General features: G+C 38.9%; 2 protein-coding genes across 7 annotated transcripts; both read right to left on the bottom strand.

The window, feature by feature from the left end:
- Positions 1–2,446: 2,446 nt before the first annotated feature.
- On the bottom strand, positions 2,447–6,589 carry mob3a (MOB kinase activator 3A). Its single transcript, XM_072389174.1, has 3 exons — positions 5,995–6,589; positions 4,696–4,898; positions 2,447–2,866 (listed from the first exon to the last, which is right to left on the bottom strand). The coding sequence occupies exons 1-3, from the start codon at positions 6,410–6,412 to the stop codon at positions 2,837–2,839; spliced, it is 651 nt and encodes a 216-aa protein (XP_072245275.1). The 5' UTR covers positions 6,413–6,589; the 3' UTR covers positions 2,447–2,836.
- Positions 6,590–8,613: 2,024 nt separating this feature from the next.
- Positions 8,614–22,974, bottom strand: zap70 (zeta chain of T cell receptor associated protein kinase 70). 6 transcript variants are annotated; one of them, XM_072389171.1, is made up of 13 exons: positions 22,908–22,951; positions 19,814–19,862; positions 17,395–17,868; positions 15,553–15,713; positions 15,299–15,437; positions 14,979–15,224; positions 14,856–14,898; positions 13,814–14,003; positions 13,511–13,717; positions 11,443–11,635; positions 10,682–10,822; positions 10,464–10,576; positions 8,614–9,782 (listed from the first exon to the last, which is right to left on the bottom strand). In XM_072389171.1, the coding sequence occupies exons 3-13, from the start codon at positions 17,797–17,799 to the stop codon at positions 9,662–9,664; spliced, it is 1,959 nt and encodes a 652-aa protein (XP_072245272.1). In that variant the 5' UTR covers positions 17,800–17,868; positions 19,814–19,862; positions 22,908–22,951; the 3' UTR covers positions 8,614–9,661. The 6 variants fall into 6 exon arrangements, with proteins under 6 accessions (XP_072245272.1, XP_072245273.1, XP_072245270.1 ...); XM_072389172.1 differs by lacking the exons at positions 19,814–19,862; positions 22,908–22,951 and adding an exon at positions 19,033–19,102 and having other exon boundaries at positions 13,814–13,970; positions 14,979–15,001; positions 15,143–15,224; XM_072389169.1 differs by lacking the exon at positions 19,814–19,862 and having other exon boundaries at positions 22,908–22,974.
- Positions 22,975–25,749: the final 2,775 nt, after the last annotated feature.

Genomic DNA, 25,749 nt, shown 5'->3' with positions numbered 1-25,749 from the left:
TGTACCATCAAAACAACAGCCAGACACGGCTGTGTAAAACCAGAGTTGGCCATGCTTCAGTCTGATTGGCCGTGGCCACAAATTCCTCCCTTGTTCTCTACCTCTTGCCCATCATTCCCCTTCACATCCTGCAACTGCAGAGGCCGTCTGGTACATTCCAACAGAGAAAAACACAGAGGGGGGGAGGGAAGAGCAAAAGGTGGGTTGGATGGAGCTCGTCTCACACGCAAGAAGCATAACACATGCTGCCAGAGCAGAGTGGAGTATTCCAAGGAAGCCACTGTTAGAGGAGAGGAAGAGGAGGGACAATCCTGTTAAAGGATCGGGTTGCAGAAGGCTGTGAGGTCATTTCAGCGGGTGATGTTCCTGCAGCAGATTATTACATCATGTTTGTTTTCAATTTCATACAGGCACATCAGAATTTCACCTTTTCTCAGCTCGAACCAAGGACGTGGAAGTGGAAGTGGTGTGTTTAAGCTGCGAATGCTCGTAGAAATGCAGTTTGATGCAGAACATTCGGTTGGCGTGACTGATAGTAGCCTTGAGCTGTACATGTTTTCCAGTAGGATCAGTAAGTGATGTTATTTTGGAGCAGGGGATGTCCCAGTGGGAGCGCTCTCCCTGCCAACAGACACACACTGGGATGATTTTTCACAAGAGCAGATGTATTTTTGGTCATTTCCTACTTAAGCTCCCTAAAATCGCCCTCTGAGGACAGAACTGCTCCAATAAATCTACCCCTCGCTTTAAATATGTTTGAAAAGTTATAGCCATTAGACATTTTTTGATGAATTTTAAACATTTTTGTACAAAATACAGCATTTACATCACCATTTTGGTTTGACCCAACACAAATAAAACCTGTGTACAGATGCTCTTTATCACATCTATAATATCTAGAAGCTGTGAGCTGTTCCCTTAAGAGTGTTGATCTGATTTAGATCATCTTTTGTGGCCCAAAGAGAATAAAAGTATGTCACAGAATTATTTTTTTCTTCTTTCAGTCTATCCACCAGTCAAACCTCTTTAGAATTAGCCTTTGACCCAGTTGGAGTTGCATTAAAATGTGTGAGTGTATCACAACTTCTTCCTCTTTTTATACTACATTTTTATAGCAGCTGCAGGTGGTAGTTTTTCAGGTTTACAAACGAGAGTAACATAAATCACCTCATAAATATCTAAACAAAATGGCAGTGATCATGTGTACTCTGCTTTATTATCTCTGACATCAGTTTCCTTGAGAGTGATATAAAAAAATGATCGGGTTGTTGGGACATCTGTGCCATTTGGAGACAGCAGCAGTGTTGCCTTAACATCTTGACAACGCTCATCAAGATCAACTTTCAGTGTTGAAAGTGTGTCAGTATAGTTACATTTGTCTGAGGTCATCAGTTAAAATTATCTTGAGTTCATTGGACTGAACACTGTCTGTTTTTTGTCCCCCTTATTTAAAGGGAAGGGTACAAAAAAGGCCTTTCAATATAACACCTTTCAAAACAGTGTCATTGCCCACAGTTCAATGCTAAAGCATATTATTATTACAACACAACATTTCACCTGAAAGCTCAGACAGTTTCATGTTTTAATGTTGTAAAAGCAGGATTACATTAGACGACACATGTGCATCCACTAAATCTGTTGAATATACTTAAATTTCCTGTAATGAAAATTATTAACTATTCACTGACCTCCGGGTGAGGAAACAAGGGAGAAATGTCCCTCTACAATATGCACTTTGCAAAGTTAGTCACATGTTTAAGGTTCTTAGAAGTTGTTTTTTAATTTTTGTTTTCTTTAGCAGGTACCTGGTGTGCAAGATTGCTTCTCATTCCTTATATAATTCAGTCCATTAAGACTGACAACTGCCACTAAGTCCGGATGGTTGTTGATCCAATCAGCTGAGTTCATTCAAAACAAACCTCCCTCTATTCATTGCAGTACAGTCTGGCCTGTTTCTTACATAAGCAGCTTGGCCTGAATCAGGTCTCTACTTCATGACTATAACTGGTACACTGGGCAGATTTCGTAAGAGCAGAAACTGTAGGATAACGATATTTTATAGGAGCGGGCAGCTTTTAGTGTCTGATGCCACCTGGTGGGCGTTCGGGAACTCGGCCTTTTGAGCGGGCTTCGCCTCCCGAGCGTCGTCATGTGAGGTTTGAGTCTCGTGTGCCCTACATCTGCCAAGAGAATCTGCAACAAACACCTGCGGCTTTGACATCTGAGAACCTGCCTGCTGGCAGAAAGCCCGGAGTGTAACACAACACAGCCATGACAATTACATGAGTCACTTGCAGCTCATAACTGTATCTAGTTCATCTTTAAATAGAGGATAACTTTTAAAAGATTTCCCTAAGATTTCTCCAAAGGTCAAAGGTGGCATTTCGTTACTGTAAAAATTCAACCCACGTTTGTTCTACCAGAAAAAAGACTTTTGAAAGTCAAATTGTAAGAGTAGAGAATCATTTTAATGTAACAACAAAGTGATTTTAGAGACGTACAGAAAGAAATCCTACTAATTTAAGATTATTTTAAACAGGGAAAGATGCTAGCATCCCGGAATGATTGAGCTTCAATAAAATAGAAAAAACATCAACACAAACATACACCCCCTTAATACTGTGCTCCGATAAAATGTCTGAAACTTTTTTTTTTTTCTTAAAAGGAACAGAACGCCTCACATGACAAGGTTCCAGGTTAAAACCTACAGTATGTGGCTAAAATAGATTACAGTACTTAAATATAAAAATAGACTCTGAATTTGTTTGCTCTTTTCGCTCTCCGATTCAGACTCCCAGGTGGACGGATGCGTTTGTGCGCTGTGTCCACGGGTCCCTCAGTGGCACATCCGAGCGGTCATCTCTTTCTGTAGCAGACACAAACCACAGCACAGTGAGTCCAACATAAGGAAGCCACACCACAGCACAATGCTGAATATTACCACGGTTTATAGTGAGGTGTAAGGCACGGCAGCAGGGATAACATTCACAGAAGAAAATATAACGTGATGAGAAAAGAACTTGAACGTTCTGAGAATATGAAGGCGTGCATGTGCCAGGAAAATTTACAGGATAGAGTTAAAAAGTTGTCAAGGAAGCAGACTGCTCCTTTTTATAAGGCTGGATCAACCTCATTACACCACACAGACGTCTCCAGCATGTTAGTGAGGAGGTTCGACAGGATGAAACATGCTGCCCCACCACCTCATGCAAATCACTATGCTGCTTTCTTCTTCTTAACAACGTCTCTTTCTCTGTGGTGATAAAATTGTTACCAAATCCTCTTGCTGTGTATAATCCGATGCTGTTGATCCCATCTTCCAAACAGAAGAAATGTGCTAGCTTTACGTTCATTTCCATCTTTTAAATTTCTATTTGTTTACCTGACTATTACCCTTCTCCTTTATTTTAAAAATACAATGGTCCTGACAGCAAATACTCGACTGAAGAGGAAAGTGCATACTTTAAATAAGTCGGAAGTCATGAGGAAAAGACCGTGTTGGGGTGAGAGGGAGCAACAGATCTGAGGAGGTGATAATACCACGAGAAACTGCTGTTGCCGAGGCGGTTTAGAAGTTTACAAAGCTGCTGCATCACGAGTCACATGACAAGAAAATGCAAGATCGGAACAAAAAGTAGGCCAAAGAAAAGGTCAAAACATGGAGTTGCCAGTCATTTTATCAGCGAGGCCTACTTTCAGATCTGAGAAATGTCAACCATGTACACAGCACGTAAACGTGCACACACGACTCCCTCAGAGGGAGGAGGGGCCGCCAACGGCAAACCTAACGGTTCGACTGTCAGCTGGTTAAACTCGACAGGGTAAAAATTCAATCCATGAAAAATAAATGAAGGACAAACAACGGACGTGTTGTCTAATTAATGAAAAAAAAAAAAAAAAGAAGACTGAATTACACGGCTACTGAAATCTCATCGTTAGTTTTGGAAACAAACACGGGAATATGGACCAATATGCAGGTCCTCCAGAATCCTCTGTTCAACCTGCAGGGGTCGAATGTCACGTGCACATGAGCCGAAAAGCTTCACGAGCAGAAAAACGCCGCTTGCATGAGGCAGATTTTGTTTCCATTCGTCCGCAGCGCACCTTGAGCCACCATGACGGACATTTTTTATAAGCAGGCAACAAGGGTCACTGTTTGCCCCCCCGCTTTACCTCTCATGAGCTTATGAATGATTTATGTCTTTATGTCATTTTTCCCTATAAGAGTTAAGTGTAGATAGAAGTCAGCATAATTTGTAAGTATTCAAGTAAGTGTATTAAATTTCAAAAGAAGAAGCCACATAAATATTTAGTGTTTTTGTTTTTTAAATGTGATGCTCTTACAAAGTTTTCCCACTATTTTATTTTCTAATCATGTAAAATGTTTTGAAAAAGCACAATAAAATTTATCTGGCGTAATTTGTCTCAAAGAATTAAATAAACTAATATGACAAATAATATCAGCTGCTAAGTTTTCATAGAAAGTTCCATCTAAAAGCTTTTCATTTGGATCAATTTTCAATATTTATGAAATCATTGGATTGTTTATGATCATAAGGGCTGTTTGAAAGATCATAAACAAATTTACATTTTCATTTATTTAATTAGGAATTCATTATCTTCTTTTATGCATGCATCTATTTCTATGTATTCATTTTCAGCTCCAGCTGAGGTCCTGTCGACCGCTCGACTCACCAGAGGCTCCAGCTCTTTGTGGTCTGTGAGGTTGAACTCGGTGACAAAGTAATAGAAATGCTTGTAACAGGTGTTGACGTGAGCCTCGGCCCCCATCTGGCTCACGCGGTCGAAGTGGTGGATGTAGACGTGGACAAACACCCGGAACAAACGTGACAAAATCTTCTTAGCCACCTGCATGAAGCTCTTAGGGAAGGGAGTACCTGGGAGTCAAGCAGATGGGAGAACACCCCGGTCAGTCCACAACAATCATTTGCAGTTTGCACAACAGAGAGAAACACACTTGAACTGATGTATTTAATGTGAAAGTGAGGTCAACTCTTCGGTGTTAATCACTTCTCGTCCTCTGCCTGCCAGAGGAAGCAGCTAGTGTCACCTCGCGCATGAATGGAAACCCAACAACTTTTTTTGTAGACTAACCTCAACTATGAGCAAACGATTCATTTTTCGCGTCATTTAGCTTGAACTAATTCCACAATACTTCAGGAATTTGTTCTGGAGGACGAGCATGTCGGGGGTCATTTTCATTCACGGAGCACTGGGTATGATGTGACCCATTTTTTTAATCCATCGCCTGGATGTTTCTGTTGTTAAGTCAGCTGCCGAGCCGCAGCACAGATCATGCACACATGCGCAGAGATAATATCAAAACCAAGAATGCCACTGAAACAGATTAACTGGTTCTGTAATGTCTGTAATGTGCAATGCTGCAGGTGTCCTGATATATCTGTCCTTGTAGAGGCTTCACATTTTAGATGGCTAAATTCTGCAGAACCATCTAAATCTCATTACATTTTTTTTAAAGATTGCTACATTGAAATGGGTTACTTTTAGTTTGGATTGGAGTGGATTGGCCTAAAGACAAACAAACAAAAAAAGCTGGAACGTTAAAGCAGCAGCTTCCCATCTTTGTGGATTGTGATCCCTTAAAACTGCTTCAACAACCAGTCAACAACCGGTTATACTAGTCTTGCGTATAATTTCGAGTTGTGATGAGTTAAACCGAGAATAGAGGAAAATCTTGTAATCCCTCACCAAATAACCTGTGGAAGCTGAACTGCTGTTCACACAGAATAAGCTAGTTTAAATGTGAACCTTTTTGGTTGGACCTATTTTACTTGGAGTCGGCTGACATCCGCCTTTGAATGGGCGGTGGTTTGGTTCACACAACACCTGACTTAACTAGATTTATTCCAATCACTGAGATCCCTTACAGTAAAATATAGTGAAATTGGACCTGGTTTTATACCGGAAAGTAAACAAAAAACAACAGTATTTATGGCTCATCTCAACACTTACCGACATTAGTGGGGAAGATGTTCTCATTGTTGATTTGTACCTCAATCCAATCCATGAGCAGGCTCATGTATTTGGGGGCTGACAGGGCAGTCGGTCTTTTGTACTTGTGCTCGTCTTGCCAGCGGTATTCGTACTTAGGCCCGCCGGACATGACGGGACAGGTCTGATCGGTGCACGAGTCACTCACGGTGCCATAGATGAGGTTGATACGGTTGAAGAAGTCGACCACGTGTACGGCCACCCAGTCATTGAGGTCCTCGCCGTGGGGAAGCTGCACAGCCTGCTTCAGGTCCAGGCCTGCGTTCAGAGACGCCTGCGCCTTCTTGTGCAGCTCGAAGCGCTGTGTCCCAGGTTCGAACTTGCGCTTGGGTCGGAATGTCCTGTCTTTGTTGAAGACCTGTTTCAGGGCCAGGGACATGGTTGCATGTGGTGGCGGCGGGCGATTTGTTTGAATGCCTCAGGTGAATTATTTACTGTTGAGATGGAAGCAGCAAAAAGGTTGTGTAAACAACCTGTGCAGACTTTTTGTTATGAAGCCTTCTGGTATTTGTTTGGACTCAGTCTGGGACTCTGGTCCTGCGTATGATAAAAAAGAAATAAAAGGACATAATTTGGTCAATTAATGTACATTTACACCAAAATACACACTCCCCAATTAGGAGCGCGAGTTATGTGGAGATACAACTCGTGTTCATGTTTTAAATATTGAAATCTAGGACTAAAACTAGCTAAACTGACTAAAAATGCACAATATCAGTGACAAATGCCCATCAGTTAAAGAAAAAATGCAAATCCTCACAATAAAGAAGCCTGAAACCTGATTCAGTCTAATGAATGAATGACTCAAAATAAGTTGCAAGACTTCCTAGCGAATGGTTCTTTTCAAAAGGTATAAAAAGCTCAACTGTTGTTTTTTTTTTTTAAACTGTTGTTGGGAAATTACTCAACAATCAGTTATTTGTTCCAAAATTTACCCAGTCACACGTGGATTTACAGTAATGTAAACCCCTTATCAACTCCTTGGCTTCATATTTACCTAAATCTAACAGCTTATCCAGGGGAGTGGCATAAATACTAGAAGGTCATCTGAAAAACTGCGTACAGAAGCAAAAGTAAACTTTTTACAACAATTATGCTTGATCATCATCATCATCAAAGTAAAGGGCGAATAGTATTTAAATGATTCCATAACATGGCTGCACTAGAAAGCTGATTTTAAATATATTAACGAGTTAAAGGTGAGGTTCTCAGTTTAGATATTCGCACATTAAAGATGAAACATGGTGTCTGAGTCATTTCCTATATCTGACATAAATTCCGCCGTGAAGACAGCAATCTGCGGAACGACAATTAAACCAAGTCAAACCAACACAACTACACATTACTGCGTTTATTTAAACCTCCTTCTGAAAATATAAGCACCATCCCCCCCTTAACAATGCGCATTTATAACGTTTTTAGCCCATTTTCCGGGATGAAAGCCGGAGATTAAACAGCGGGGCACATGACGACTGCACGAAGAAGTTTGTTCGTGACGCGGCCAGCTAACTCGGACTTGTTGCTCTGGAACAGCTAGAAAGAAAAAAAAACAGGCAGCAAGTCACGAAGCACCTACATTATCCACAGTTAGTTCACACCACTTTTTCATTTAAATCGACCAAATAGCATCAGTTATCTGAGACGGCTCTTCAAACGATGACGAAATCGCACAGTTGAAAAGCTACTTTCCCGAACTTACTTGTTCCGCCTTCCTGCTTCCTTCGATCTTTTGCCGAAAATGACCTGATAACCGATCGATAGCTTTACGTCAGCAGCACTCACAGCCTACATTATGGATACATAATGTGATACATGTTGTCAAATTACAGACAATTCACTAAACATGTCACTTTAATGAAGAAATTGATGGCTGACTCCTCCCTGCGAAACGAAAAGTACAATATTGACAAGCTCGAGGCATTGGTAGCCACTTCCGGGCGAGACCTTCAAAATAATGGGATGATTCGTGGTACACAAAAATGCTCCACGATGGTTGTGTTCAAACACAAATTATTTATAATTTTTTATTCATGTTTCTGACATTGCTAATTTGACTGGGAAGCATTCAACTGGATGTACATTAATGTTCTTTGAGATATAGGCCTCTTTAAAAGAATGTTTCTTTTCTGCATCTCAGAGCAAACACAACTTTTTACACAAAGACAATCTGACAGGTAAGAGCTTCACACATACATACTGAAATCTTACACACTGCCATACTGCTCTAAAAGTTTGCACATTAAATGATAAACACTCACAATTATGGACTGAATATCCCAATCATCAGCTTTTCGGGAAAAATATTAGCTCAGTTTTGTTTTCTTTAGCTTGGAGGCATTGTGCATAACATATAACTAAAATCAGGACTGTCTGCAGCTTCTAGACTAATACAGCTGAACAAGTGCATACCAAAAAATATTAATGGATTTATTTTACTTTAACACTGACTTCTTAAATCTCCTTTATATCTAGGGAGATTTTAACATACGCTAAGCAGTTTTCCACAATGCAACTTGTAATCTTACTGATCAAAGCATGTCTCCACTGTATGCAGTATTGCGAATCATTTCAACGTCGCTATCCACTCATGGGTTTGTGAAAACCTTATTTTGAAGAATTTTCTGACAACTTCCTGGAATTTGTCGGCGTTGCCTGGCAGTACAGAAGCACTTCCTCTGAAACAGTGTGTCTCCGAGTGACTAACCTCATTATTTCCGTAACACAGACAGACTAAACCATAATGCATAATGTTTTAAATAACTGACAGGGAGATCAAAAGAAAAATTCTTGTTAAACATTTCGGCCCATAAATCTATCAACAGCCCTGTCAAATAGCACTCATTCCAACACATAAACTACAGGTGATTAAATATGTAACCTGTACAACACGAAAACATAACGAATGGCCTCACTTTTCTAAAAATTAGAAACCATTTTGACTTTTGAGTGGGTTTTAACGTTGGGAGATTTTTTGTGGTTTTCTTTCTACACAAGTTTTTTCAATTCAGGAGTCTGGCCTGTTTATAAGATTTTTATCCTGTTGCATGCTTAATAGAGTTAGAGATAACCATGTTTTCTCTGTGCCTCAGCAATAAGAATAATCAGTGATTTTAATCTTACATGTCATATACAGTCTATACTCATAAGTCAAAGAAAACACCCTATGCTACCTACATGATCACTCACTTTATTGAATGAGATAATTTAACATACAAGTTCAACTCAAATAATCAGTTTCTTTCTACTTTATTTGGCTTAAAAACAACAATTTGCTCTCCAACGGTGGCGGTAAAGTGAAACAAAAGCGGAAAAAAAAACCTCCGTCTACATATAGTCTCATTGTACTCCAGAAATACCAGAATATAGAATAAGTCTGTTCGTCAGTATGAAGACACTTAACATTCAAACCAGGACATCAGACAGAGACCCTCACAACAGCTGAAACACTGAGGTCCAAATTACAAATGCATATTTATTGTCATTGAGGCCTGTTTAGCTGTATCTGCACTGTAGTCAAAGCTGGCCAGTGTGCACAGCTCATAAAACACTCTTTGTTTTGGTAGTTTAATGTTCAGTTGAAAGGATGCTTTGTGCAGCACTGGGACAGAATGTGCCTTTTTTTTTCTGTCTACTTGGTAGGCTCGGCGGCGGCAGCTTCAGCTCCCTTAACTTTGGCCTTGCTGGATATGGAGTAATGATAAGTCCTCATGGACTCTTCAACCTTCTTGAAGTCGGGGCGCTCCTCATGTCTGACAAGAAAAGAGGAGAGCCCAATATATGACAATGCTAATCTCACATTTGTGGTGGAGTTCAGACTGTTTCAAATAAAGTTTGGAGATGGTTGATATTTTTACTATTTCTATCTCATGACTGTAAATTGCAGTGTTTTTTTTATGCTGACAATAACATCAGGTATGTCACAATCTTCCAGACTATGCTTTGGTTTTGATGGTCTCCACACCTCCTTTTATCCTTTGAAGCCACACTTAATTCCCAAAAGACTAAATCTGCATTAAACACTCCACCAACACCATGTCCACTCTGAATTAAATCATTTTATATACACATATCATGGTGCTTTTTAATTGCTTACACTGGGAATGTTCACATCCAGTCCTCAAAACGCAGGTTTTAGATGTTTTCCTGGTTCAACATACCTGATTCAAATCAATGTGTCATTAACAGGCTTGTGTAAAACTTAACAATCTTTTGAAGAGATCTATTTCATCTGAATCAGGTGTGTTGAAGTAGGAAGATGTCTTAAAACTGGCAGGACAGTGGTCCTCGAGGACTGGATTTGGACATCCCTGGCTTACACAGTCAGAAAAATGTATGCTGAGATATTTAACATCATTAGTAGGAGATCTTCATCCCTGACCGTGTGACACTTAGGTAAATAGCAAACACGTGAACAAAACTCAGTTTCTCACTTGTATGTCCAGCACTCTTTCATCACTGTGTACATTCTCTCTGGACATGCTGCTGGGCACTCCATGCGGCTCCCGCTTTCAATGAAGCGGATCACGTCCGGACCTTTCATTTTCTGGACAAAATCAAAAAAGACAGGGATTGTGACCTGATATTCAGTCCTGAGGATCAGTCTTCTGCCTGTGCTGGTATGATACTGTTCCGCAGAAACACACTTTACCTTGTAAGGTTTTCCTCCGTAGGAAAACGCCTCCCACATGGTGACACCAAAACTCCACACGTCACTTTTACTGGAGAATTTGTGGTAGTTTAGACATTCTGGAGCGTACCACTTCAGTGGCCATTTACCGGCAGTACGAGCCTGTTGATGCAAAACGTGTGACAATAAGCAGCAGGACAGTGACCCCGACGTAAGCAGCAAATATCACTTAAACTCTACTCTACTTAAACACTAAGGTCGGTCACTACCATCTCTTTCACACAGTTTGTAAGACTGTTTTCATCAATAAAACCGGGTTCATTCAACAACTCATTTCTTTATGGCATTTTTTTGTTTCACTCAACATTAATGTTTACGATATTTTTAGGCACATTTGCAGGGATTAAATGAGAATCTCTTTGAATTGGTGCTGATGTTTAAAGGTGATTGGGACCCATGAATGGAGGGTGGGCTGTTTAGATCCTGTTTCTCATTACATGTAGAATGTTATTCTTCTGGGTTCGGCATTCCTGGTATTTTCTCATAGCCACATTTCCTTCAGATGTAGGTCAGTAAAGAATCAACTGCGTGTTTATTTTAAACTGAGCAGGGAGCACTGTGGGAATAAAGGATGCCCAGTTAGTGTGAGAACAAACATTCTCAGAAAAGCAATCATTTTAAGAATCACCATCTGTGTTCCTTCAAACACCGATAAAGTCCTTTAATAAGTATGTCACTTTATGTTTCAGTAAAAGAGCTTTAAAAAAAATGTTGCAACATACTTTGTAGTAATTGTCATCTGACCCCAGTGCTTTGGAGAGCCCAAAGTCACTGATTTTGGCAAACTGTTGGTTGACCAGCAGGACATTTCGAGCTGCCAGATCTCTGTGAACAAAATTCTTTTCCTCTAGGTACTTCATCCCCATCGACACCTGGTGCATCAGGTTAACAATGTTCTCCATAGTAACAGTATCCCTGCAGGGAAAACAAATCATGAGAATTTAAGCAATATGTTGTCATTTTTTTTTAAATACATGTTTTTTCATTTGTACGGATTTCACTGTGGAGAATGCGCATGGCACTGGTTCCAAACCTCATGGTCCCTGCATGAATCAGAGACATATTTCACCAAAATAAGGCTTATCTATGTATTTATTTATCATGACCATTTTAAACATATGCAAACATTGAAGTTAGTGTGTAACAATAAAAAGGATATCTTATACTTTTGCTAAGTGAATTGTTATGTTAATATCCCCTTGGAATAAACCATTTAGATAAACTTGTGCGGTGGGTTCTTAAAACCATGTTACAGATGATGAAACACACTTAGAAGAAAAGCATTATTTGAGGTCCTTTTTACTAACTGCGGAAACATATTTGAGAAATGGAGGATCACACTTATTGCTTGTTGCAGGAACAGAGTGGAGCACGTAGATCAACTTCTTCAAAGAACTGATTAAAATGAACATGGACTGAATTGAATTTGGTGAATTGAACAGAGTGAATTTGGGACACGAGCAGCCACAAAACAGAAATAAACACTGCTTTTCAGATGGAAATCAGTGTTAAAAAGCAAATGTTTTTGAGATGAATGATGTTCTTTTAACACAGATAAAGATGTGTGTTGTCTGATTGTGGGCTGTCGTTTTATATAACATCTATCTTCAACTTGACCACTGGATGTCAGTAATTGCCTCGCACTGTTTCTCCCCTTGGATGCACTTAAAAAAAAAAAATCTCTTTCCAGATTCCCTCACCAATGTGACAACAAAGTGTAATTAACACTTGTACATCTGAAGGTTATGTGCAAAACAAAACAAAACAACAACAAAAAACTCTTTAAACCAAACTACCTCCTACTGTCTGGGAGAGGCTGATGTTGGTTTGCAGCTGTCCCTGCTCACTTATACTGTGACTTTTGTTTGTTGTGTATCAGTATGTTCATCTACAGGCTGTGCTTTGTATTTTATGCTTCGCCAAAGAACGGTGCTTCCTTCTTAGTACGGGCTGTTGTCAGAATCTGGTTAGGACAGAGAGCGATACAACAAATGAGTGATGCTTCTGTGATATAAAAATACATCCTCTTTAATTGTTTTTGTTCCTCCACCATCATAGTAGCTAAAGTGGAGGAATGCAAACATTCCTGTTTATTTTTCAGATTATACAAAAACTACCCAGTGAAACGTGAGCAGCGGACAAAGCCATTGAAATCTGGAGAGGATCCTTATAATTTTCTTTATAACTATCAACTCTGGTTTTTGATCAGGCAGAACTCCCTGTGACCCTCCATGTAACTCAAGCAGACACATCTCCTTCCTCGTACCACGTTATCCTGCTATTGGATGAGAGGCCGGGCTCAGAAGTATAAGAAATGTGTTTGCAGGAAGCAGATGGTTTGATTCTCTCCCCAAAAATGTGACTCGGGCACAGCCTTCTTCAGTTTCAGGTGCTTCACATACGCAACGATAATAACTTACAGTTGTTTAAGGTTTTTTCAGTCACCCAAAGTCTAATTTTTTAATCCTCCCTGAAACTGAAACATTTTACTACCAGATGGGTGTATAGGATGATTATCGATCCCAGCCCACTAAAAACCTTATTTGTTCCTTGTATAATAAAGAAATGATTTAGGGCTGCTGACTTTTTGTTATCTATTATCACAGGAAAAAAACCCAGCTAGGTTTCCACTTTTCCTCTTTTCCTCCATTAATGCTTTTTTGATATTTTCTGTGTCGACTGCACTTTGGTAATTTAAACCGTTTATTTCTTAATTTGCAATATGGAAAACACTTTCTACTTCTACCATGTTTCCACACCACATTACCTTCTCTCTCAACAGGTACTTACTTATTGTTGGAGAGGAATTTGTTAAGAGGGCCAGCACCAGCCATCTCCATAACGAGCATCAGATTCTCAGCGTTACACAGGCCGAGCATGCGGACGATGAACGGGTTACTCAGCTGGTACATGATCTCTGCCTCCCTCATCATCTCCTCTTTCACCAACTTCTCATTCTCATTCTTCAGCACTTTGATGGCCACATCTACCTGACCCCTGAGACAAGGTAAAGCAGAGGTACAGATTAGTGCACATGCAGTACGGGCTGTAAAACTTAAAAGCAGTTTTTATTTTATAATATGAAAGTCTCACGCGTCTGTCTTAAGGACTCCTTTCTTGACGCTGCCAAAGTTCCCTGAGCCAAGCTCCACCTCGTCCATGAGAATCTGGTCCCTCTGAATGTTGAATCTCTTTATTTCATTCGGGTTATGATACGGGTTGAATCCAGGGCTGTCCATGGGCAGAAGATCTGCAGGTACAGCAGCAGCTGCTTTTGAAACAGCTGAAAATTCCGACGAAGTTCTATTTAATCGGTCATCATAATCACAACTTTTTTGCACTCAGCACACCGTTTAACACCTGACTGAATCTTTTAAAAATCAGTCGTTTATATTTTATATTTTAAATCATTCAAATTTGTATTTGTATCTTTTTTTCTTCACAGTATTAGTCTTGTAAAGAATCTGAGGAAGCTGAATCAAATTTGAAATATGATCAGTCATTTCATCAAATAATCCCAGATTCTTGTCAGATTCTTGCCTTTTGATTGATTGCTTTACTATTATCATTTGAACATTGCATGGTATGACATGATTTACTTTCACTTGATGGCTGAAGTTACTTTTTAAAGTGCAGTTTTTCACAGAGAATAATTTGTGTTTAAAAATATGACAAAAAAACACAACAAATGAAGGCATCAAACGATACAAAATGGGCTTATAGCTAGTTCCATATCTTTGTGCTGACAGAACTATGCAACTGTAATAACAAGGACAGACATCTTTTGCTTAATAGTGATAAGACACTTACATGAGAACCTTTTTCAAGGCACTTTTACTTTAACAGAATTTTGTAACACACAGCCTTTTCCTGTATGTTGTTACACTGATTAATTACTAAGATAATGTAAGTAAAGCATCTGAGTCTTTCCTCCACCACTGATATCGCTGTTGTTGGCGGTGTTGTGCTGTTTTGTTTGTATTTCCTTGTATTTTAAAGGCCCACATTTGGACAGCATTCCAAATGACCTTAGCCTGAAAATGGTGTGGTGTGTGGCTCATGCTTGTGTGTTTGCCAGAGCTCCTGGGAGCTGCTGTAGAAAGTGCCCCTGCATGGTGTAATGTAGGCAACTAACCTGTAGGTGGTGGTGTGTATCTCTCTTTGAAAAAGTTCCGCCTCTAAAAGAGTACATTTCAGTTAACCTCAGAGCAAGAAAAGTATTTTGACTTTAACAGAGCATGATGCAGTGAATACTCACTTGTGCAGGAAGACTGGGTGTCTCTGAAATGTTACAAGACAAATTAGTGTTAAATGAAAATTTTAGGTAGTGCTGCATATTAAAGATTATCAACAAGCAAAAAAAAAACCAAAAAAACCCCTCAATGTTTATGATAATGTGTGATTGACAAAGATGGTCAGTACGTTCAACAGATTTGCCGTTGACACACGCCTCCCCGAGGACAGTTACCAGGCCATCAGGTTTCATCCTCAGATACTCAACGAGCTGAACAGAAAGAGAAAGTTACACTCAGCTGCTGTACAAATGACAGATAACTAAAAACTAATTTGTAGAATTACCTGCCAGATTGTGTCAAACTTAGTTCCCTCTGGCATGGACAGCTTTCCAGATTTGTCTAGAATGATCTGATAGTGGTAAACTGTTTTCCCGTACACCAGGGAGAGAGCAAATGTACCAGACGTCTCTTTGTCTCTGATTCTAAGAAACATAACACAAAATAGCTGCACCAAATCTTTGGACATCTTCATAGGCTGGACAACAGAACGGCATTAAAGTAGATACACAGGCTGTAGCATCACCTTGAGTAACTTACAGAAACTTGCCATCCGGTTGTGCTCCAGAGTAAAGTCGCCTCTCTCCTTCTTGGCGGTTGATTTTACCATGATACCACGGCATCTTCTCATGGGCAGTAGTGGCGATCAGCTTCTCGAGCTGAGGAGCTTGACTGATGATGGCCTGCTCCATGGCTTCCCCCTGCATGGACACAGAAGCATTCACAATGAACACGTATGCATTCATTGTAGCATCCCACAGCCTGCAGGGTTCTGGTATTTACCCACTTTCTTCTTAACTCAACTACAGTGTATGAAATTTAAAAGAGGATTGCACAGTTTGCAACCACAGCTCATGCTTCCAACTTTGTTCACCCACCTAGGGTGTGAAATGTGCTGGACAGTGGATACAATGACAAAGAGAAAAGGCAGCAGGTTGAGTCCATATACACCTGGAGCTAGTTTTGGTGTTTAACAGGAGCCCGTAAAAGGAGACTGGTCTCTGTGTGCGACTGATAGCAGCAGGACGCAAAGGTTAAAGCTGGAAAGCACTACAGAGGACCAGACTGTAAACTGAGTGAAAAGCCAATTAGGTTTTTTTGAGCAACCACAACAGCGTTAAACTGATAAAAAGACTATATTTGTCCAAAATTGGTTGATATTTTTCTGTGTTTCCATCTTTTGCTCTATTTCATTTTTACCTTCCAGAAGACTGGAGCAGCTGGTCTACACTTTCCTCAAGTTCCTAAAAGGCTAGTGTGCACCAGACTAATGTGTTTAAATATCAGAATTACACAAGCAAGATCATTGAACTAGGTAGCAGAAACTCTGCTGAGCCCTACAAGTTAAAATAACTGTTTAACTAAAGGAGCCGGTTTAGTTTCCCACAGAAAAGAGAGCTGTGTGCTGCAATATAAAGTGGTTGAGATATCCTCAATATCACATAAAGTATTACAGATTTTCTTCATGGATTTTAGATTCACTAAAAGCAATATATTACTCAGCCTCCATAATGACACCGCTGACTGCTTCTCCAAACTGGGAGGATGCTGATTTTCATCCCCTCATCCTGACAAAAGGGAAGGTAACGACACTGAACTGTCTCTCCAGCGGCGTAAGGATATTGTTTAACCTCCAAAAGATATTCCTTGAGATATTCTCAATCATTTCTCTCAGTGATGGCACATAGTTTCAGCTAAAAGCTGGAAGACACATCTTTTATCCCGACGTTTGATCACATGAGCACTCAAAGATAAATTCTACTTTGATCAAAACCATTTTGAGTTAATAGAATCAGTCCACACATGATAAGTTTATGTGTTGTATTTACAATAAAAAAATCACATGATGTTCCTTACCAAACTATGAGATGTTTTTAGTGTGTTTTGGGGAGTTTTTCAATGACATATTGCTCATGGAAATGTAAAAGTTCATATCCGCTGGGGCTGCATCAGCACATCCCAACAGAGGCAGGTGAAAATAACCTTCTGTATGAATGAATTCTCAGTTTTGAATGTTGATTTTTTTTTTTTTTGGGGGGGGGGGGTTAGCTCAACAAATCTGACAATGGGCAATTATTCTCAAACTATATCATGACAGAAAAGCAGAAAGGCAAACTTACTCAAATAATGAATTCATAATCCATTAGAAGCAAATGCCTTGAATTCAAAATGGCTTAAAAAGAGCTTAAAGAAACTAAACTTTGAATATGATATTTGGATATAATAAATATAAATTTTTTCTTTTCTGTGTATCTTAATCTGAGAGTAACTCAAAACTGTGCTGTAGCTGAATAAATATTTGTTCACCAGTGTTGATAAGTAGGCACTTGTGGGTTTTAAACTATGTAAATATTAAGACTTCAGCAGTGCCCAGACTCTCACCTCCAGGTTCCAGGTCTGCTTCACATACTCCCTCAGCATTTTGTCTCTCATTTTGTCAAACACGCCGGTCTGTATTGGTGTATCTGGAGAGCGCAGACAAGGTTTCCTCAGGGTGCACACCAGCCCGTCGGAGTCCTTGTTGTAAAACTCACAGAGCTCTGCAGGCCCACAGTGAGGCTTCCCTCCTGGGATGCAGTAAGTTCCGTTAAGCTGTTTCTCTATGGTGTAATGGTGAAACTCCAGGTTCCACACAACAGACAAGACGTAGCCTCCCAAACTGCGGAGACACTGGCGCAGCAAGAAGAGGCCGTCGGACATGCCGGCCAGCTTCAGGTGCTGCTCCGCATCAGTGCGACTGATGCAGCCATAGAAGAAAGGCAGCTCAACTGCGGGGTCGATGGACATGTTGAGACCTGGGAGAGTCGAGCAGGTCCTGTCGGTCTTGAAGTCCTGGATGGAGGTGGTGGAAGGAAACTGTAGAAACAGAATTACAACAAAGAAAGTTCTTTGGAAATGCTGGTTTCGTAGACCGGTACATAATATACATACGCAAATTTAAATCCAGTTTGTGACTTCTGAACTTTCAGCCTTTTATTCACCACTTCCCCCACTGTCTGCAAAACTAAATCATCTACCATCATTTACCAAATAATAAAAAGTTGCAAAAAAACAGTTTGAAAATAGGAAACATATCAGCGCTACAGATATTTCCAAAAAAAGTCAAACATAACATCACATGAGATCCTCACCACCTCTTCTTTTCCCAGTTGGGTTATAACAGGACCGACAACAAACTTAACAGTTGATGTGTTTCAGGACTTTTCAGCTCTACACTGTTGAGCTGTGAGGAGTTGTGGATGAGACATTTAACATTAAGCGCCCACAGTTTGAGACTGCATGAAGCTTGCAGATTAACAAACTGGTGACAAAGCCACAACAGGAAGTTGCAGTCCGCCCTCACAGCCTCATTTCTCCAGCATGTCGCTCTTCCGTTAAACAGGTGCTTTTTGGTTCTAGAGCATTCCCTCTCCTTTATAAGTTCAGGTTTGAGAATCTTTCCTTCATGGGAACAAAAAATGTAAACTATGGTGAGATAATCTGTTCCAGAAAATTGTTGCAGCAGCTACTTTGTGTGCAACGAGACGTGTAAGTTAGGAATCCGATTTGACTTTTGAGTCGACTGTGGTGACAACAGAAAGATAAGACTTATGGATGGAACATTTATATGATAACAGACAGAACCTGTGAGTTTCAGTTAAAAAGGGAAATTTCCAGCGATCACAACACGTTACGCACTTCAGCTTCAAACAAAGAATGGAAACAATGTAAATGTCCAGAGCTGGATGGAATAAAGGCTGAGATGTAATGATGATCTATCCATCAACCCATCAAAGATAAGAAAAAAAAACTGAACTTTAAGTGAATATGTCAGATTTTTCTTTGTGGTTTTAGATATTTAAAAGCATGAATGTTTTTTGTGTTGAAAATCTCTTTGTCAGCAGTTTCCTGTCTTGGTGTGAAAGGAAACGCTTTGATAAGTTTCCTTTTTTTTTTCATATGTTTCAAATGGACATAAAAGTTTAAAACCATATTGTAAAGAAAAAAAAAACATGAAACCTCTGTTTCCTGGCTTCATACCTGAGTTTCTGCCCACATCCACAGTGGACAACCAAGCAGAAAAATCACAACTGCCACAAGAAGCAAAGCTCCACTGTGGCTTGACCCCCCAGCTCACCACAACAAAGAGAGCCAGACAGCACAGTCCAGGCATTCGAATAAACACAAGCTCTGTGTCACAAGGTCACAGGAAAGCAAGCAATGACAATGTTTCTTTGAGATCTTTTAGTCAGCAAAGTTCAGGTGAAGTAAGATTAGATGCACAATCAATTAGAACCTTGATGTTTGACTTGACTTATAATGACACAGATGTTATTTTGCACAAAAAAGTGCCTTACATATAGATTAGAGGTACTTCAGGTACCCCCTTTTTACACTTCTACTGTGTTACTGCTCAGAGGTAAATGGGCCACTATTTTACTACATTTTACATATTAATTCAAGCTTTGGTAAGAAGTCTTTGAGGTCTTTTCCTTTGCATTTTTGTGGCTGTTCTTATAATTCAGTGAGAAAATGAGTGAGTTTTTCTTTTTGAGTGCTGATTTCAGCCTCTAATATTGCAAAGTTGCTCTTTTTGTTGTTTTTATACAATTGTACACCACTTACATTTCAGTCTGAAACCCCTGGTTCAACAAAATAAGTGATTTGAAGCCATTGCCTTAAACTCTGAATAACACCCGCTTTAGACGCTTTTTTGATGGTCTGACATGTTTTAGAAACATAAATCTGAACTCTGACTCTGTAAAAAAAATAAATCTTTGTTAAGAGAGAATATAAAAGTTAATTGAGTGATAGCTTTTACCTGTTGGATCTAGATTTGTCGCCAACTTCTGTGGCAGTACTTGAGCAAACTGAAAGAGGAAGTTAATCTAAATCTGATTACAAACCAACAAGCCCTGTTTATTACAACATAATAGCATATTAGTTACTTCTTTTTGAAGTGATAGAAATCATAATTCTTTTATAGTTAAAAAAAAACATAGCAAAACATTAAAACCTCCAACAAGAGCAGAAGCTCTGTTTTTGTTATCTAAAAATATGATTTTTATGCTTCTCTACATGACTTATAGACAATAAACCACAAAAACAACAACTGGAGGGAGACGGGTGACAACTGACACAGTTCCTGAGACTGCTTTGAACCCACAAAGTTATGTGCTATCTATCACAATGTGTATGGGGCCGAAGACCCCTTGAATGTGGGAACTGGTAGCTTTCAATGTATAAATGGGTATGAGATACTTTTATAAATGAAGTGTTGCAGAGTGAGCAACCAGTGAGCTGTGGAAAAAGTTTGTGAGTGATATAATCAGTCTACAGACACTTGTTTTTCCGGTATTAAAGCAAATGGTATAAAGTACAAAGCAACAATCTTAGTTTTCCATTACAGAGGGAAAAAAACAGTGGTTTTCAACGACAGAGAGGTTTTGCAAAGCACAAAGAGTGGGGTGAACCCAGTGGAGTCGTTATTCACAATTACTACTTATCTTGTCAAATTATCGACAACAACAGCAAATAAATTAAAAGCTCAGACACAGAAGCTAAGATAAGCTACAGCTGACATGTAAGAAAAGCAAACATAAATATTAGCAACCAAAAGTCAACCAGCTCATATAACTTAAAAGTACAGAGTTGTTTTAAGCTAAATGCGTGCTGAAATACTCACAATTAGTGCAAGCATGTAGCTGTTTAGCAAGTGAATGTTTAGTGTGTTAGTATGCTTTAGGAACATATCACTAAACACAAGATGCAGTTGAGATATATGGAATAGACATCAAATTTGTGTAAATGTTAATATTCTATTAAAAAATATCCACCTTATGGTGGCACTTGTGAAAAAGTCAAGTATACAATGAAGTCGTTAGGGGGAGAGCATGATTTCACATTTTATGGCAGTCCACCCTTTATTTAAAGCCACATCACTAACATGGCTGAAAATCAGAAAACACACAACTATCAACCAGGAGACTGAGTCTCATATTGGATCATCTCTGTTAAATATTTGTCATTTTTAGTTGCTGTGAAGTACGAGTAGACACCAAGATATAACTGGTTAGTTTAGAAAACGAAACACTTTGTTAGTTTGAAGCAACAAAATTCATTGGTTAGGGTTGGTCAGATCTTTCATTTATCTTTCAGATTGAAATAATACACTCGAAAGGGTATTGTGTGTTTTGGTTTGAATTTTCAATTGGAATATTGTGTTCTCTCAAATATGACCCCAAGCATCTGCATGTGATGAGTTGGGAAGGAGAACATTTCGCAGAAGCAGCCTTATAACACCAATTGTGTGTAATATTTGTGTAACTGTGGCTAAGATCATTTATACTCCAGACCTACCGCTATTTGCATATGACACTTTAAAACTGGATAGGAATTTGTTAACGTTAGAGACTCAGGATCTGGTCTAAATTATATCTGCTGACAGCAAACAATAAAAACACAAAAATCAAAGTCTGCCCAGTGGCTCAGAGTCTCAGTAACTCGGTACAGGGACTCTTTATCACTCTTCTGACCATACACGTAAATTTCACCATGAGGTCACCGATCTAAATAACCTGTTTGGCAAATGCAAGCGGCATGTTCTCTAAATTACAGCATCAATATCAAATCATGAACATTTCAGTGATAGCTATGAGATACTTAGAAATTTTGGGACATGATTATTTTTGTTGCGCTATCAGGAAGTTAGCTCACAGCTATGTAACTCAGCCTCCATTCATACATCAACTTGTGAGACTATGTAGGCATTTGACAGCAGACAACATGTTTTTTAACTCTTTAATATATGAAAGTATTTGTTTTAGTTATTGTTTTGTCTCTGTGTAGGATGTGGATCAGATCACAGGCCTAAATGGCCCAAACGGAACCATAATTTCCTAAATTAAGGGAATAATTTGACATTAAAATAAGTGTTTGATATTGTTTTCAATATTCCAAACTAAAATGAACGTCTTGAGATTTTAATCTACATTCAAAATATGGTGTTAGACGTGATTGTGAGTTGCTTTTTAGTACTTCAGTAAGTCTTAGAACTAAAACAGCAAAGTAGTAAATCCCTTGTTTCAATTCCGTTAACTGTGAAATAATTCCAGTTAAATCTGTTAATTATCGTGAGTTTTTGAGTCAGTTTATGCATTAATTAAAAAGTAAACATTTTCTACATTAAAATCATAGTTTTTGCCATCCAAGCCACTATCTTTCAGTTGTGGCTTGCACGTCTTGCAAATATGCCTCAGTCCAGCACCAAAAATACGTCCAGTGATTTTAGGAAAAGTTACAAGCAATAAAAGACACACACATGGACCTCTTGGGTGTGTTAAACTCACCCACTTTTGGTTTTCTATTCCAAGACACAATGAAAGCCGCTATTTATATTTTGCTTCTATATTGGCTGCTGGTCAAAGCTGGAGCAATAATGCCTCCGTAGAATCATGTGGCACACACAAATCTTTTTTTACCCCGCAGACACATATTTCTTTGGTCTAAAATTTAAAAGATCACTCGGAGTATAAATATCACAGAGTAAAGTAGTTTACAAATTCAGTTTAAGACAAAATTAAAAAAAAGAAATGACTAAAATAGTTTGTTGAAACACACAGATTCAAAATGGCCAACCATTTCAATTAAACTGGCATGTGCTGAGCCGTGTGTAGTCTTGTCCATGTGGCATGTCAGTTTGAGTTATATTTCAATCTACAAAGCTGTTTTTTGTATGAAAAAAATGTGTCATTGGAATGCTGGTGTCTTTGTGGCCCTGGTTTAACCTACACCAAATGTCACCTTTTTTTTTAAATCACATTTTTTCACAAAGTTTTTCTCAAAGGAAACAAGCATCCTACCGTTAAAACACAAATGCTGTGAAATAATCTGATATAACAACAAAACTTACTCACATTTCTCAACTTCACGGCTGTGATGTTGTTGCTTCAGACACAACAATCTATCTGTTGATCTGACAGCAGTGTAAGAATGGGGGTTGGCGACAATTAAACACACACACACACATACACAACTAGGAATGACTATATGGAGCTTTGCATTGGGTTTTACTGCCACCTGTGTAGAAGTCGAGTGAGCTCTGCTAGTTTACTGCATTCTGATGAAAACAGTGTACAGATATACATACAGCCCTAACTGATTTTAAATCAAAGCAATTATTCATTTTGGAAGTACATAACATACTAAATTTAAAAGAAAAAACCCAACACACACACACAAATGACCAAAATGGAAAAAGTAGCAACATTTAAAAAGCATAAAATATTTAAATAAATGTTGTGTTTAGTGAAAAATTTGTTCTACGATCTATGATCAAATCGAAACAAATCCACATTATGCTTTGTACAAAAAAATAAACAGTAAAACGTTGATTTTGTTGTTATATAGGACAACGCGGCAGTTCTCCAGAACGTCTCTGTTCCCAACCAATAATACAACCCCACCGTGGAAATATGGAGTCGCCACTCTTTAAGGATGTCCATCCAGTTGATTTAACTCTTTTCATTAAATTAAAAGTTTTCACAATTACACATTCACAGATATTACAATGTGTCGCCTCCTTTTGCTTTTCTGACAGCCTGAATTCTTTGAGTGCTTCACTGATGAAAAACTATATTCTTCATTGATTAGATCCTCACTGTCATCAGCTGACAGATCAGTTTTTCAGGACAGAGTGTCATCATGGATACTTTTTTTCCAGTTTCCACCATAAATTTTCAGTTGGGCTGAGATCCGGACTGTTTGCTGGCCACATCATTGACTTGATCTGTATTTCCTGCAGAAAGGTTGTGAGTTTGCTTTGTGGTGAGATGGATCATGTCCAAGATTTCAAAGTGCACCCATTCAATAACTGTAGAATAAATTACTACCCCTGGTAGCTGACATAGAGCCCACATCATCAATGACTGTGGAACTTTGCTTGTTTTCTTCAGGCAGTCATCTTTATATGTTTCATTGGATCCGCACCAAACAAAAGTGCTGGTATCGTCTCCTTGTCCATTGCAGATTGATCATTCATCACTGAATAGCACCTTCATCCAATCATCCACAGTCCATGACTGCCTCTCTTTAGACCACTGTAACTTTATTTTCTTCAGGTTAGTTGTTAATGATGGTTTACATTTGACTTTTTTAAACTCAAACCCCATTTCCGTCAGCCGGTTCCTTATGGTTCTGTCACAAACACCGACTCCTGTTTCTGCCCAAGTGTTTTCCATTTCCTTTGTTTTCAAAACATATTGCTTTGTGGTCTTTTTTTTGTTCTGGTGCTTTGTTTCCCTTTTATAACCCTCCCATTTTGTTTACTTGCTCCAACATTGATACACAGCTGAATGGGAACCAAGAGCATTTTTTGCCACCCTCCAAGTTAAAATAACTTCTTGATGAAGTTTTGTCGGGGGCAGGTGTAACAGCTCCTGAAGCTCTGGAAGCACTTCTTTGCATATTTATACTTTTTAGAAATGCAAAATGCAAGATTACCTCATTATGACTTGTTTCATTATTAAGTTATTCAACCTTTTTCTTCTACTTGATCAGGAAAAAGCCATTAACTACAACATTTTCATTTAATCTTTTGAATAAAAATCATGACAAATGTTTTTTTTCTATTAATAAAACAGCTGACTGAACATCACTGATAAATGATGAGTCCATATTTTTACAAGGTCACTTACTCTAATATGGTTTGTGAAACAACAGGCTCTCGTCTCATATTTAAATTGAGTTGCGTTCGTATATCAGATGTTAGGGTGTGTGTTTGGCAGTGTGAGATATATGACGCTATGTAACATGTAAATGTATAGTTATAGTTTGTAAATCTTTTTATTTTTTAAATTTTCTTTATGTATAACCTCAAATATATCTATGGATTAAACTGACCGTGAAGAACCATATGTTTAAACCATTATGACCCATTTAGACATCTATACTCCTGCACCTGTGCAGTACTCACACCACCAAACCAATGACAGAGACAGTAACCCCCCCCCAAAGCCCCACATCTCGCACACACATTCACGTCACCCCCACTTTGCCAGCTGCAGCTGCTTCCTTGAGTCTCAGGTCTGGCAGCCAGTCAGTGGGATTTTGCTAAATGAAGTACTTTAAAAACAGACACAACTGAACCCAAGCGGAAAAGGTGTTCCTGCAAAATAAATGCATGTCGAATGGAGTAAGATTAATTTCTCAGCAAATCAGTTTCTCTTCCATTCAAACTTGACTTTTATGTTTCAAAGGTTATTATTATGCAGACTGACTGGTTTTAATAAGTATTATCACAGCAAACATGAAAATGGTAAGTAAACCTTCTAAGTTAAGCGATAAATGTCTTGCAGCTTGACTTTGTGCAATACCTTTGAAAACTGTTTGTAGTCAAGTGTGACATTACTAAATGTTGCCTGGAGTTTCATGGATGCTTTTTCTTCAGACTGGAAAGGGGCTGAATCCACAAGACAAATGTTGCTGATCTGTAGGATTCACTCGTGTAATAACAGCAGATAGGTAAAAGGCCAGTTTTACTGACAATGGGACAATCGGTGATGCAGATTGGGTATTGGATAGAAACACTACTAAATGTCATTAGTATATTTTCTATCTTGATTGTGAAGTGAGTTTCTGTGTTTAGACTCTTGGAGACAACATGAGCAGGTGTGAATGACAAAAATGAGAAAATACTTCTGGAGTAAGGTGCAACTGTCATAAAAATAGTTTATGGTGTAATGGAGTGGGAATAGTTGG

Source organism: Leuresthes tenuis, unplaced genomic scaffold, assembly GCF_036924035.1.
Source record: "Leuresthes tenuis unplaced genomic scaffold, fLeuTen1.0.hap1 SCAF_7, whole genome shotgun sequence".
NCBI classification, from domain to species: domain Eukaryota; kingdom Metazoa; phylum Chordata; class Actinopteri; order Atheriniformes; family Atherinopsidae; genus Leuresthes; species Leuresthes tenuis.
Note: the sequence above shows the minus strand (reverse complement) of the source record. Positions and strands in the feature narration are given on the sequence as shown.